At 57.6% G+C, this 15,258-nt stretch overlaps 1 protein-coding gene across 1 annotated transcript; it reads right to left on the bottom strand.

Annotated features, from left to right (window-relative positions):
* Positions 1–8,888: 8,888 nt before the first annotated feature.
* Positions 8,889–10,373, bottom strand: GPR31 (G protein-coupled receptor 31). The gene is given in 2 exon segments (XM_032338488.1): positions 8,889–10,005; positions 10,007–10,373. Coding segments are annotated over 2 exon segments (1,110 nt in total). The 5' UTR covers positions 10,070–10,373; the 3' UTR covers positions 8,889–8,958.
* Between the last annotated feature and the right edge of the window lie 4,885 nt (positions 10,374–15,258).

The following is a 15,258-nucleotide window of genomic DNA, read 5'->3' as shown; positions in this document are numbered from 1 at the left end:
TGCCTTCAGCCAGAAGAACAGCTGACTCTGTTCTAGCCAGAGATACTGGGTACCAGTGTGGGCATCATCCTGGGTGACCTGGGAACGGCAGAAGCCCCACCGGCCGGTGCACCTCTCCGCGCTCCAATGTGAGCAAGACATTAACCGTGTCTGAGCCAACCTGCCTTTTATTGTTACTATTACAGGGCTTAGCCCGTCCAAGTGGCACATCACCCAGGCCTGGCGGTCCCCCTCTCCCAAAGGGCGCTTCCCACCCCACAGGCTCCACCTTCCTCCCTGGCTCTCCTCCCACGCTCCCCTCCCCCTCCCAGCCTCAGCGGGCGGAGCCCTGAGGGTGTTGTGGGCAGAGAGAACCCTGCCATTTTCCACAAAGGGGGCAAAGACGTCTGCAGTGGGTTGATTATTGGTCTGAGAGCTTCTCCCCTGTATCCCATAGCTGCCCCTGGTCACGGCCCCTCATGGGTCTCGCACACTCCTGACCCTCTGGTTTTTAAGCCGTGCTTAGTTATAATAATAAGCCGAGCACAGACGTGGGCACCTGTTTTGAATGGCACATTTCACAGAGAAGGGGCTTGGTAGGTTTGATGTGGCTTCCTGCTCTCCCCGGGATGCCCATACCCTGGGCACCCCCGCTTGGGTGCTAAAGAATCGGTCAGTATCTGCCAACCGAAGGAGACTCTCTGGCCAGCCACTCACCAGGCAGCTCCAGCACCCCAGGCTTCTCGGGGCTGTTGACGGTCTCTATGGTTACCAAGGCAGCCAGCAGCTCTCCAAGGGATGTGCAGCAGGGTGGGCACAACCTCCAGTGCCTGGGAAGCCCCCTCCCACCAGGACATGCAAAGCTGAGGTCTGAACGAGATCAGGGGTCCTGATTGTACGGGCCGCGTGCCCCCCCCAGCCGAGGGTGGCAGACTCGGTCTCCCTCTCTGCTCATGACCCTCTTATTTTTCTTCCCTCAGGGTTTTACTTATTTGTCGGAAAGACAGAGAGAGAGAGAGCCAGCGTACAAGCAAGGGGCAGGGGCAGAGGGAGAGGGAGAAGCAGACTCCCTTCTGAGCAGGGAGCCCAACATGGAATTCGATCCCAGGACCCTGAGATCATGACCTGAGCCGAAGGCAGCGGCTTCACTGACTGCGCCACCCAGGCGCCCCTCCTCTTCGTTTTCATCGTCCGGACCCCTTAAATGTCAGGTGGGGAATTTAATTCTCAGCCAGTGAGATTACTAAGTCAGCACGGCCTCCAGGGAATGGCACTGGGCCATTTTCACAGTTTCCTTCCCTTAACTGCGGAGTGTTTGCTCTTGTATAACAGAAGTAAGCAGTGCGTTTTTCTAGACAGCTCGCTCTTAAATCTTCTTATGCTGGTTTTTGAAGTCAAAGAAACGCCATGTTTTGGAATCAAGCAAAAGCTCTAACAGCTTTTTGTGTGTTGTGGGTAAGATAACACAGGAGCGTTCCTGGGTTATGAATTCTACTAACGGGTTTGTTGTGCAACTCATTGTTCTTCAACCTCAGAAGTGTGATCGCGCCCGAGTTCTAGTGAAAATGAGAACGATGATTCATGAAAGGGTTGGGGCTTTCCTCCCTCTGAGAGCCGCCCGCACGCTAGCCACCAGAGCCCACATCTCACGCCCTCCCCGGAGCCACGCTCCCGGCGGCCTCGAGGGATCGTTTCCCAGAGACACGTTCATCTTCTCCAGAACGCGCGCCGCGCTCGCACCCCGGCCTCCCGCTCAGGCTCACGGGGGTCCCTGCTGCCTGTGTTTTTTAAGTTTAGAAATATTTCTAACTTTTAAATATGCCTTTGGTGTGTTTTAACTGAAAAAAGCGCTGAGCTCAGAGTTGGTGGTTCTCTCGCGCGCGGGTGTGAAATGAGGGTAGGCTCGTGGGGAGGCTTGGCTCTTTTTCTTGCTCGGGCCGGATCCGAAAAGCGTCACACGAATGTGCTGTTCGCAGAGCAGAGGGAGCTTCAGGCCCGAGGTTGAAAACAAAGCGCGGCTGTGTCAGTTTCCGTGTTTAGCGGTGCTGGACGGCAGCCCCCGCTGCTAGATCTGGGGGTGATGCCTGTGCAGGGGCCCTCTGAGGTGTGGGTCTGCTGCTTCTCCCTTCCTCTCCCCCGCACGGTCACCCGCCACACATGCTGGCTGGCCCCGCTCTGAGCCTGTCTGCAGGGGCTGCGGGATCTGAGGGGCACCGGGCTGCCCCCTGCGCCGTCCCCTGGGCCGTCCCCTGCATCGGTCTCCCCCGCTTGCTTGTTCTCAGAAGCTGCTGCCACACCAAGTGGGGACGGTGGCAGGAACGTCATGGCTCAGTTCCCCGGATTCAGAGTGACCCGTCAGGGCCAACCGTCCTTTGTGAGCAAAAATGCAGAAAGCATTCTGTCTCCTTCCCCGGATGGACTGACGGAGGGAAGATTCCCGGGTGCTCCCCGCGGCCACAGTCTGGGGCCAGGAGCACTCCTGGGGAGGAGGGCCTGCGGGGCAGCTCGGAAATGCCGCCCCTTGATCTCCCCAGCCAGCGGGAGAGAGGCCGGGACACCTGGGGTGTGGGTGGGAAGGACGGATACACGGACAGAAGGAGGGAAGGAAGCCGTAGTTGGGACACCCGTGACGCTGGGAAGCCTCTTGCCCCAACGCCCGCTGTGCCGTATTCAGTCAGCTTAACGTAAAAAGTAAGAATATAGTTTGGAGGGGCGCCTGGGGGGCTCATCCGGTGAAGCGGCTGCCCTCAGCTCGGGTCATGATCTCCGGGCCCTGGGATCGAGCCCCGCATCGGGCTCCCTGCTCAGCGGGGATCTGCTTCTCCCTCTGCCTCGCGGCTCCCCTGCTTGCGCTCTCCCGCTCTCTGCCCCTCGTTCTCTGTCAAATACATAAACAAAACCTTTAAAAAAATAAAAAAGAATATAGTTTGGGCCAAATATTCCTGCTGCTATCCTTGACTAGGACACTAAAAAACCGTTTCACATTGTGGCGTACTTTGTGAACACAGTACGGGAGAGGGAAGCCGTGGAGCCGGGCTCGGTTAGCATCTCTGGTGTTTCTAAGTTTTCTTTTCACCTCATCGTCTTAGTACTGTTGAATTCTAAGTCAGCTTATTCCCCTTCCGAGGACATGCTGCGGTCTCCCACGGTCCTCGCAGGAGGCGGAATGAGGCGGCCAGCTGTGGGAAGGACTCCAGGTTCCAGAAGGCTTGGACTGGGAGCCCTAAGCGGCAGAGGAGGAAGGGGCTTGGTTGGGCCCGGAGGCTGTCCTCCCGTCTGTAGGCAGGAGAGCCGCCAGCATGAGGCTCGCTCCCGGCTGCGCGTGCCCAGCCCAAGAGGAGGAGCTGGGGTTTCACCCCGGAGTGTCCTGCTCCCTCAGGCCCAGTCCCGGGGCGCATCCCTCCATTCCTTAGAAATCCAGGGGCTTGCCTCCCGCTGTCCTCTAGTGACCAAAGCTCATCGCTCAAAGCCTCTCTTGGTTTCCTCCGGGTCCGAGGGTCAGGCTGGCCTCTCGTGAGCCTTTGTCCACAGGGTGCACATACAGCGTTGCTAGCGACAAGCAGGTGTGCGGGGCCTCTGGGGGCGCCCAGGACCAGGCGTCCTCCCCTGACCCAGCTCGGCCTTCTCTCTCTCTACTTTCTCCGAGTGAACCCGCAGGGAATTCCGCGCTGCCTCAGTGCATCTGGGCCTGTCCGCAGGGGGACACTGGGGACGGTGGAGGACCGCAGCTTGCAGGGACTGACGCAGCTTGCAAGGGGACACAAGGGGGTACAATGGGGCTGCGTGGGCGAATCAGCTGTGGAATGTTCTGGAATCAGGAGCCCGCCGCGGGGGGCACTGACCCCACGGTGCTTAGCCAATGTCCTGTCTCTCCTCCAGATGGCCGGTTAGCGGACGCCCCCGGGTAGGAGGAAAATCAAAATACAAGTAAGCGATGAAAGCCCAAGGGGAAGGCATAAGATCGAGAAGGTCCCAGAACACCATCACCCGCGACCCGTGCCTGACGCCCAGGCTCGCGTCACCGTCTGGCCCACCGCTGACCTGCCCTCCGGCCACACTGCCGACCCCGCGGGGCACCGGCTTGCTCAGCTGCAAACGGGAATCAGGACTTGCCCTGCCGACCCCCCAGGTCTTGCAAACGAAAAGGGGTTATTATTGCTACTCCGCGGGTGCATTTACTATTTTGGGCCGGGGGGTGTTACGGAAGCACAGCGTGCGCTTGTCTGCAATGTAGACCGTCTACACCCTCACACCCCCGTGTGAAGGAGAGGAGCTGGAGCCGCCGGGGCCGTGCAGGAGGGGCATCGCTGGGGCTGCGCTTGGAGGGTAGCAGCCGGATGCCGCGGGCGCAGGGGGAGCAGGTGCGGGCCGTCTGCGGGAGCCGGGGCAAGGGGCGGGTGCTAGGGGCCGCTCAGCAGCGCTGCGGCGTGCAGAAGGGCTTGGGCTCTGTGGCCCCTCCATCCAGGCGAGGGCCGCTCTGACCCAATTCACAGGGGCGGTCCTGTGGCTGGTGCGTCTGATGGGAAGGTTCTAGTGAGAGATCCCAGGCCCCCAGCGAGCCCCGAGCAGGCCTGGCTGTCGTGCGCGCACCCGGGGCAGGGTTTCCTGTTGGTCTCTGAGGTTCAGGGATTCTTCTGGTCAGAGATACGCATCCGCTCCGCACCCTGGAGGCTGGAGCTCTGGCCCCCCGCCCCAGAAACAGGTGCCAGAGCGGAGGGGGCGGCGCCGGGACCCTGAGCGTGCGGGTGGGACTGTGCAGTGGGGAAGCCACGTGTAGACAGCGGCAGCGCATCCTCTGGGAGTGGCCGATAGACACACACGATCCCGTGGTCGCCCTGGAGCCTACGCACTTGGAGGGGTTGGAGGCGGGTCTGGTGGGGACGTGCGCACCCGCTGTCACAGCAGCCCAGAGGTGGAAGCAACGCAGGCCGCACCCATGAGCAGACCGCCCCGTCCAGGGCAGCGAGGAAGGAAATCTAACCCGCCCTGTGGCCTGGGAGTGCGAGCGCCGGGGAAGTGAGGCAGCAGCAGAAAGAGCTGTGTCCCGCTCGCTTGCTCGGGGTCCTGCTCTCCCCAGAGACGGAAAGGAGGCTGGGGGTGGGGGGGCAGCAGAGGCAAGGCGGGGGCGGGGCTTATGGCTGAATGGGTCAGAGCGCCTGCTGGGGAAGATGGAAAGGTCTAGAGATGGACAGCGGTGATGGCTGCACCTCAGTGTGAATATCCTTGCTGCCCCTGCACCGTGACAAGACGGTTAAGACGGCAAATCTCACATGATGTACAGCATACGGGTGTGTGTGTGTGTGTGTGTGTGTGTGTGCAAGGCTGGTGGTCTCGGGGAGTCCACGAACACTGGTAGTGTGTTCTAGAAGTCTCTGACAGTCGCTGACCCAACCTGCAGGGAGATACGCAGTTCAGGATCCCGAGCCCTAAATAAATCACAGTCTGACTCAATCAGTGGCAGAGGTGACTGTGGAAGTACAGAGGACAGGCTTTCTCCAGGCGTCATGTTTTCATCTGTATTAGTGTCTTCCTAGAATACCCTTTAAAGATATTTTAAGTTTGCCTCTGGATCCAGAATTCCAAAATATATTTTAATGAAACCTCTTAGATGATTAAGAAAGTTAATTCGTTAACTTTAAATCAGGTTAATTTGTTCATGTGTTTATTATTGATTCCACAAACATAGTCCGTGTCTGCCGTGTGCCAGACCCTGTGCCCAGTGCTGGGGACACAAAGATAAGTGGACACTTTCCAAGCTTCAGGGAGGGGACACAGAGGGGAAAGCAGGTGCCAGCCCCAGCGGGCGGCCTGCAGGGCGGGGCGGGGCGGGTAATGTGTGGGGTGCTGGAGGGTGTGGTCGGGGCTGGAGGAAGGGTCCGTCTCAGGGAATGGACCAGAAAGGGTGGACAGGGAGTAAGACAGAGCTTCGAATGTTCCCGCACCCGGAGGGCTTCTGTTTAGCCAAGAAGGGATCCGTGGCCTACTGGATTTTAGGGGAAAAAATGACATTGAGAGAATTTGAAAACACTGATAGTCCCTTCTGAGTAGGGAAAGAAACCCATCGCTCAGACTGGAACTCGGGCTGCTGGCCGTCCTTCCAGACAACGCTGAGATTTGCCAGACTCACAGACGAGACTGTGCACCTGCTGCATTAGAAGAAGCGCGTCAAAGGAGAAAAGAAAGTAAAACTCGCTCCTGACAGCAAAATCACTGTGGTTCTGGGGCCCATTGGTGCTGCCTGCCCACACTTTCCTTCTGACTCATTTCCTTACTCAGAGAAAACAGTTTGGAGAAGAACAAGATCCCCCTTCCTCCTTGTATGTCTTCAAGAAGACAACTTTCTGAGGCTTCTGTGAGGAGAGTGACAGGACACGATCCCAGGGAAACGTCCCCAGAGGCGGGGTCACTGGACCCGGAACCTGGCGACAGGCAGAGACGTTGTCTCCTCCCAGAGATGTGTGGAATCATGCTCGGGGCCGACAGAAGCCTCACAGAAGATTGGAAAGGACATTCCAGAAAGAAAGAATCCTAACAAACCTTTGAGTTAGCAGAATAGTGCGACCTCCAGGTCACTGACCGCCTGTCCCGCTTCAGGCCCCGTGTTGGCAGTGCACAGGCAAACCGCTGTGTCCCCGAAGGGCACACAGTCTGCTCGGGGATTAAAGAAAGTCGAGGGACTAGACCGGTCACCTGAAAACGGCAGCGTCATACCCGAACGGGAGGCTGACGCTCACCAGGCTCTGTGCTCAGCGTCTCATACGTGGTCTTCCTCACCCCGCACAATTGTCCCACAGGTCGGGTGTTGTGACCCCATTTCACAGAGCAGGGAAGTTCAGAGCAGCTGGGTGGTTTGTCCCAGGTCTCAAAGCTCGGAGTGCCAGAGCGGGGAGCCGACCCAAGGGCCCTGACCATGGCTACGCACCCAGGGCAGACGGCTCCGGCCACACGTTCCCGGAGTTAACTAAGGGGCTCAAAACCCCGGGGGTGTCGGGACTCCCCAGACTGACCGAGTCAGAAAGTTGGGTTTGGCCAAAGCCTCAGGGTGTTCTGAGAGATCCTGGGTCCCCCACCTGCCGGCGGGCAGGAGCAGAGAGGAGGACCAGCGCTCTGCTGGGATGAGACCCCCGGTCGCCCGGCTAATGAGCAGGGATTGGGGGGAGGGAGTGCAGCCCACGGCTAAGCTCCTGGACAAAGCTGGCTCGCCTGGCAAGGAGCCCGGAGATAGCCCTGCCGGGAAGGTTCTGCAGAGCCTGGCGCTGGGCCGGGAGCCTGTTCAGGTGGCTGGTGTGGGCAGGGCCGCAGCCAGGTCTCCAGGGGGCTGTGTGGCCTCACAGCCTGATTTCCCCGAGCAGAGGGCACCAGCTCTCAGTGTCCATCTTCGGGGAAACGGTTAAGAAACATCTGGACAGGTTACGGGGGATCGAGTAAAGAAAGCCTGTGGGGAGTTTATCAAGACGTGGGAAAGGGTTGCGTTAAATGCTACATTTTTAACAAGTAGCGTCATGTGGGCTGGCGCGTGCCCTGAGCCCACGGCAAGAACACGGGTGCGATGTAGGCAGTGTGAGGGCGGAGAGTTTTATCCGAAGCTCCTGCATGCTTGTCCGGCCGCAGATGCAGGCCCGACGCCTGACGTCCACCCACTGCAGGGGACTTGACGCCGGCCAGCAGCAGCCAGGCTCGCTGAGCGGGTTCGCTGCCCTCTGGGGACCGTGGTTGGCAGAGCACAGCGGCAGGGATCCGCTCGCGTCGTAACTTTGCTTCCGAGAAGGTGCCTCCCGGGCAGGCGAACCATCTGAAGGGAGGGTTGCCATTTCTTCTGGCCTCAGGCACCATGTTTCACCCTGGATGTTACCAAGGTCATGGGGCGGCCTGGGGAAAGGCGGGGTCTGTCTGTGTGGACGAGGCTGTGCAGGTCCTGGAAGGCCACGGGCTGGGCCTCCTCACACACTAGACCTTGTCCCTCCTCTAAGCATCTTGGGGTGTCCCTTCTGGGGCCAGGTTTGAACAGAGAATGAGACAAAGCAGTCAGAAAGGAGACTTTCCAAACTGTTGTCACCCTCGTGAGCTCCCGTTGTGGGGCATCGTGTGGCCGGGGCTGGGTTCAGGGGGGCCCCAGGCCCTGCCTGGCCTCCCGGGACTGGGCAGGTCCCCGGGGGCCCCTCTGTGCCAGGTGGGCCCCACTGTCAGGTGGAAAACCCCGATTCACATGCGGTTTGGTGCCTCGCACAGTGCATCTCTCCGCGAGGCATTAACTACGGTGACTTCTCGGAGCCGGAAAGCCGAGCGAGTTTCAAAAGCATTTAGACATTCAGACCTCAAGAGAGACATTCTGGCAGCAGTTTTGAGAAATTTAGTAGGAAGGTGTTTCTTACAATAGACTAGGGGACTGTGCTGTCTCTCGCATCATGTACCGTCTAGGCAGACGAAGCTAAGTGTTCTAAACTGGAAACGCTACGTGCCAGCCAGAGCCGAGCAGGGAGCCCAGTGAGGTGCACACCCCCCAACGTGGCCTTGAGCCCGGCCGGCCACTTTCCCGGGTCGGCCATCACGGTCTGCGCAGCAGCCGGGGGAGCAGACTCCCGGGACAGGGAAAGCGGACGACTCACCGAGACCAGACAGAGCGAGGGCAGCACAGCTCAGCCTCCCCGCTCCCGTGATGGACCCGCGAGAGCCCCTCCCATGAGAGCACGGCGGCAGCCTGCTTCCAGGTCAGCATCGTCGTGGCTGGAAAGGAGCTCCGCTTGCTTCTCTGCTCTGCCGACTGCTGGGGCAGGAGAGCGGAAGGAAATCCCGCAGACCTCATGGGTCCAAGCTTGGCCGCAGGGGTGCCGACGCATGGGTCCGTTCCTGGGGGCGCGGACTCAGTTTCCACTCCCCGCAACCCTCAGCGCTGGTCGTCAGCGCTCAGATCCCCGCCGGTCGTCAGCGCTCAGATCCCCGCCCTTCCCATGCCCCTGGGCCCTGGAGGGCTGGCCAGCCTCAGGAGTAGGAATCTCTGATGTCCGCCGGGGCCTCGGTTTCCCTGCCGCGGCCTCTGAGGGTGTTGAAGACCTTGCGGTAGGAGCATCTGAAGGCGGGGTTGGAGAAGCAGTACAGCACCGGGTTCAGCACGCTCTGCAGGTAGCTGAGGCCATTGGCCACGTCGGACATGTGCATCATCGCTCCCAGGACCCTGCAGCTGTCCGTGCCGCGGAAGATGGCCACCAGCGCGTGGGCCAGGAAGCTGGGCAGAAAGCACAGTGCGAACAGGACCACAACCACCGCCACCAGCGCCCGGGCCCGCCGCAGCTTGGGCTGTCTGCCCGGCTCTCGCAGGCGCCTCCGGAGGGTCCTGATGACCCCGGCGTTGCAGAACAGGATGAGGCCGAAGGGGAGGATAAACTGCAGGGCTTCCTGCCAGAGCAGCCTCAAGGACGCGCCTCCCCGGGGCTCTGGACCCGGGCACGCAGCCTCCGAGGCGAACAGGCTCTGGTGGGTGAGGCCGAGCAGCAGCAGCCACACGAAGCCTGACACCCCCCAGGCGGCCCGCGGGGACAGGAGGTTGACCTTCAGCCGAGGGTGGACCACGCGGAAGTAGCGGTCCAGAGCCACGGCCGCGAGGAAGGCGACGCCCACCCCGCGGCTGAGGACGCGCAGGAAGAGCAGGGTTTGGCACGACGTGCGTCCCCAGGGCCAGGTCTTGCATCTCAGGTAGAAGGCGGCGTGGAAGGGCTGGCAGAAGGTCAGCAGGAGGTCAGCGGCAGCCAGGTTGAGCAGGTAGACGGCGTAGGGCTTCCACACCTTCAGGCGAAAGCAGAAGGTCCACAGCGCCACGGCGTTGCCCAGGAGGCCCAGCGCGCACTCCAGCACGAGCAGCGCGCCCACGGTCACCTCCACGGCCGCGCTGGGCGCCGAGCAGTTGGCGGCGGGCATGGTGATGGCGATGGCGCCGGCCCCGATGCTGGATCCCGCCTGAGAGCCGCGGGGCGCCGAGAGCTTGGGCTCCGGAGAGGCTCCTTCCCACGAAATGAGAGAAATGCGCTTTTTCCCGCCCCAGGGTCTCTGTATGAGTTCTGCATTTTCTCAGCAAGAAAAAGTACTGAACCAGCATCAGGGTGAAGTCAAAAGCAAGCTAAAATTTGTTTGGGGAAAGAGGATCAGAGGGGAGGGAAAAAACCCTTGCAGTTTTGTTCTGTTTTGTTTTGCCCTGAAAAGGGGAAATGGTGTTTCGCTTGATTTCATCCGGCATTTCGCTGAGCGCCGATGTCCGGGACATCTGGGGAGCACAGGGACGCGCCGGCGGCCGCTGCCCGTGGAGCCTGAGCGGCTTCCATACGCCTGGACATCTCGTCCTTACACGGGTAGATCAGGATGGAAACCAAAGGCTTCTCTAGCTGGCATGTGCCTCGTGGGGAAGCCCCAGAGGAGGGACAGTTACTGAGGCTCTCCTGCGTGTCTCCGTTTCACACGTGGGCACCCAGACCTGGTCCTGGGCAATGCAGAAGACGCTCTGGGTGGCCCGGTCTTCTCACTCACGGATGCCCACTTTCCGATTGTCCTTTTATTTTGTCCGGTGTTATTGTCTGTTGAGGAGCTTCCCTCCCTCCTACGAGAGCTGGATTAGGACCTAGACCTGTCAGCCTCCATTGGCCTTGAGAGAAGTAAAGTTGATGACTGGCCGAGATGCATAGATTCCACCAGAAAGTCAAGGTCATGAGATACAAGATGAATTCAGTCATCCCTTTCCATGGTGGACCATGCTTGACCTCGGTTCTGGCTCGTTCTTAACCCTGACTCACCTGGGTCATGACCCACTATTTTTTTTTTTTTAAGATTTTTTTTGGTAACATTTTATTTATTTATTTGACAGACAGAGGTCACAAGTAGGCAGAGAGACAGGCAGAGAGAGAGAGGAGGAAGCAGGCTCCATGCTAAGCAGAGAGCCTGATGCGGGGCTCGATCCCAGGACTCTGGGATCCTGACCTGAGCTGACGGCAGAGGCTTTAACCCACTGCGCCCCCAGGAACCCCAGCTCTGACCCACTCTTGACCCTCCCCCACCTGGGTCCTCACCCCCTGTTCAGCCTCACTTATCTTTCTTCTGTTTAGTGTGGTCTGAGCTCTGGAGACATTCTACCTCTGCTTTCCGCACTTAGCAGCAGTGTGATTTGGGGGAACCAAAGGGACGCCTGTGTTCCAGCGCCTTGAGCGAGAAGTGCAGGTGACAGCCCCTCGCAGGGTCGTGCGTGTCTGAGATTCTGCTACACGTACAGTCCTGCACGCCGCGCCGCGTGTGCCGGGGCCACTTCCAGCTGCCGTGGCTGACCTCCGTGTGACGGCGACAAAACTCCTTCCGCTCCCAGCATCCAGCTTCCCTCTGTGCCCGTCATCAAGGGTGCTCCGAGGTCTTCCCTTCGGAGACCAGACTTTAGACCTAGAAGCGTCTCAGCAGTAAGAGCTACTAAGGTTTGCTGCACGTTTGTCTGGTGTGCGGCCCTCCACGCGCTTGCCATGCTACGGCGGGGCACAGGCAGCAGCGAAGGGAAGAGGTCGGTGTGAAGCTCTGTGTTGTGCGCGGAGCAGTGGAGGCACAGAGAGGTTCGTTCTTGGCTCAAGGTCACAGTTCAGCAAATGGCAGGAGCAGGATCCTCTCGGCCCCGAGTCCAACCAGAGCCGGGGGGTCTCGACCGCACGGCTCTGCTGCCTCCCAGTTAGCCATGGTTCCCTTCTGTGTCATAAAAAGGCCACGTCTCCAGAATCCCACCAGGGTCATTGATTTACCTGATTTCGGGTGATTTGACCCAGAGTTTTCCTCTCCAGCTGGACCCCGGCCTACACCTTGAGTGCCTCTGCATCAGACAGGCTCACCTGTCTCTGTTTTCTAAGAAGGGACCTTTGGGGAGTCGTCCAAGCCTCCAGACTGCGGGAGTGTCCCACTGGCACCGCCGTGGCGATGCCTTCCGTGGACAGGGACTCGCCGGCAGCACCCTCGCTGTGGACAGCTTCGGCCAGCTCCCGGGGAGGGTCGCCGGAGGCCACCTGCCTCATCTCTGCGACCGCTGTCGGCACAGGGGGACGCCTAGGAAGCCGGCAGCTAACTCTTCAGGGACACAAGTGACTCAGATGTGTTCCTCACAACACGTTGAAGACATTGGCAGACTTTCAGAGCTACCCCGTGACGGCGGACTTCAGTGTGTGCCAAACACCTTCGAAATCATAGATCGCCCAGCTCATTAGACAACACAAACGTTAATAATTACGTATTTTTGTTTTTAAATATGGGAAGTAAAAATAAGAGAATTTAAAATTCTGCTTCTTTTCCCAGTACGCATTTCTCTTCCTTCTTTCTAAGAGACTGAATTGTTCTTTAGTTCCTGACTTTTAAAGGTTCACTGGAGGAGCTTCTCCCTTGGGGATCTTGTCTTATTAAATCTTATTATCCCCAGGAACTCTATTTTCAATCACTATTACTATTTCTTCAACGTTCTTCTCATTAAGGAAGCTGCTCTGTTCTCAAAGAGAAGTTTTTATGTATGCTTATTCACACGCCTGTTCCTACATTTAGATGAAAACGGAGTCTTCAAATTGTGGATGTGCTTCCACCCAGCACACACTTTAATTCTCCTTTTCCTTCCCAGTTTTTCTTTCACGTCTGAGGATAAGCAGATGGAAGACTCAGTTAGATTGTCCCGTCAGTCGCTTCGGGGTTAGCTAATGGCGGGGTTTGAAGTGACAGTCCCCACAAGACCACTTCTTCTCAAACACCGACTGTTAAGTCAGGGGTCTCCAACACCATCCCCTGTTTGGATGATTCTCTAGAAGGACCCGAGAACTCAGTGGACATTATTGTGTTCAGAGTTTCATTTTATTACAGAAACAGCATAGAAGAGCACAGGCTGGGATGAGGGAGGGGGAAGGCGCAGGGACGGAGTCCAGGGAAGTAATCCGGGTGGAGCTTCCTTTGTCCTGTGGCTAGGGATGGAGTTCGCAGGATCCAGTCAAGCACTGTCGGCGGAGGGAGCTCCAGCCTCGGCATCCGAAGGCCTCGTCGAGGTCCGTCCCGTCAGGGAGGCCGAGCTTCCACGTGGCCCGTCCCAGGCTCCTTCCATGCTGGGGGGCCGGCTGGTGTGTGTGACCCAGAGCCCCGCGACTCCTCACAGTGTTTCCATCTGGCTGGCCCAAAGCCCCCGGGGAAATCATATCTCTATCAAGCATGACCTTCCAAGGGCTCAGAGATGACCTTCTGGCTGCTGAGACCAAAGGTCAACACCTCTTTTTGGGCAAAGATAAATACTTTATTAGACACTTTTTTTTTTAAAAATATTTAGAACCTATCAAGCGTTGTTCCTTTCGTGCTGGGGATACAGATACTTACAATGTTCAAAATCCTTCCTGACTTTGAGGACTTACCTTCCAGCGGGAAAGGCCAAGGAATACACACAGATTTGTGAGGAATGCGTGATAAAATTCAGCAACAGGTTCGACTGAAATGGGATGGGGCTAGAGTTGTGAGGGATGCGGGATGTGCCCATGGCCAGGGGCACCCGCTCCCGACACACTGACGGCACGTGGTTTCCTCGGCCCGGGCTGCTGGCTGTCCTACGGACTCTCACAAGTTCACTGCGTCCCACTGTCCTTTCTCGTGGCCATACCCGACTGCCCGGCCCCGCGACCCTGCTTCTCCCCGTCCTAAGGCATTGCTGCTTTACCCCAGCGGAGCACGACTCCCGGTCTAAGCCTCGGTGACTCTTCACGTCTCTTACTGTCACCTCAGACGCTGGGAGGCTGAGCCTTCGGGGACAGAGCGACGGCCATTTCCGAGAAAAGTGGTCTTGTTTTAGAAAAAGGAGCTGAGAGTGCAGCCCCGGAGGGAGGAAGTCGTGCCTGTGGCCAAGTCCTGTGATGGTCCCGAACACGCGTCTGAATTTAGGGTTTGGGTAAAAGAATTTCGGCGACCTCAGAATATCCCTGCGACGCGCGTACCACCAACGGAATGAACGATGAGTGTGATCAGTGCCTCCCGCACACCGGATGGAGCCCCGCCTCGGGCTCCCTGCTCGGCGGGGGGCCTGCTTCTCCCTCTCCCACTCCCCCTGCTTGTGTTCCCTCTCTCGCTGTCTCTTCCTCTGTCAAATAAATAAACAAAATCTTAAAAAAAAAAAAAAAGAAATCATTAGGGATATAAGTTATTGTTGTAGAAAAATGTTAATCCTACAAAAAAAGTTGTGAATGATTATACTCAAACTCCCACACAGGTCAAGTGCAGAAAGGTGCTTCCTAGTGGAATGAAAAAAAAAAAAAAAGCCAAACAAACTAAAACAACAGCAAGAAAACCCACAACAACTTTTTCACCATTTTTTGGGCACATGTTAAAATGGAACAGTTTCGAGTTCAGGACGGAAAGCCCCGGACTCTTGCGAAGCGGACGTGCGAGAGGGACATGTGGACAAAAGCAGAAGTTGGGGCGGTCTTGGAGGGTGGGAGCAGGTTTTCAGGGGTGTCCTCCCACCGCGGCTGGAGAAAGGATTGAGCATGGCCAGAAACAGCATTTTAAAATGGACTTTTGTGAGACGGATCGTTTACAGGACGTGGTTCATTTATTTGTTCATTCAGCAAATCTGGGGCACCCTGACCACAGTTGAGTCCCATTTATGACCCTCGAAGCATCTTTATAGAATAATCTTGAATGTTACCTGATTACACATCTGACGTATTCTCGATGCGTAGCAGTGGAAAGCATAGAAATGCACAATGAAGAGGGAAAAGACAGGAACTGTGACACCCCCTTCTCCAAGCAGAGGCACACATGTATTTTTTTTAAAAGATTTTATTTATTTAACAGAGAGAGATCACAAGTAGGCAGAGAGGCAGGCAGAGAGAGGGAAGCAGGCTCTCCGCCGAGCAGAGAGCCCGACGCGGGGCTCGATCATGACCTGAGCCGAAGGCAGAGGCTTAACCCACTGAGCTACCCAGGTGCCCCCACACATGTATTTTTAATCATAAATGGTGTCGGGGCAGCTGGGGGGCTCTGTCGGTGAAACGTCTGACTCCTAGTTTTAGCTCAGGTCGTGAGCTCAGAGTGGTGAGATCGAGTCCCCAGTTGGGCTCCTTGCTTAGCGTGGCGTCTGCGGGGGTTCTCCCCCTGCCTCCGCCCCGTGCACATGGGGTATTCTTTTTTTCCTCTCTCAAATAAATAAATAAATAAATAAATCTTAAAAAAGTGAACGGTGTCCAACGTAAGTATTGTTTGTGCTTCTTCCTCATCCCTGACCCACGCCCTTCCCAGATCGGAGCGGGGACC

This window comes from Mustela erminea, chromosome 4 (genome assembly GCF_009829155.1).
Source record: "Mustela erminea isolate mMusErm1 chromosome 4, mMusErm1.Pri, whole genome shotgun sequence".
Classification (NCBI taxonomy): domain Eukaryota; kingdom Metazoa; phylum Chordata; class Mammalia; order Carnivora; family Mustelidae; genus Mustela; species Mustela erminea.
This window is presented reverse-complemented; position numbering and strand designations above follow the sequence as displayed.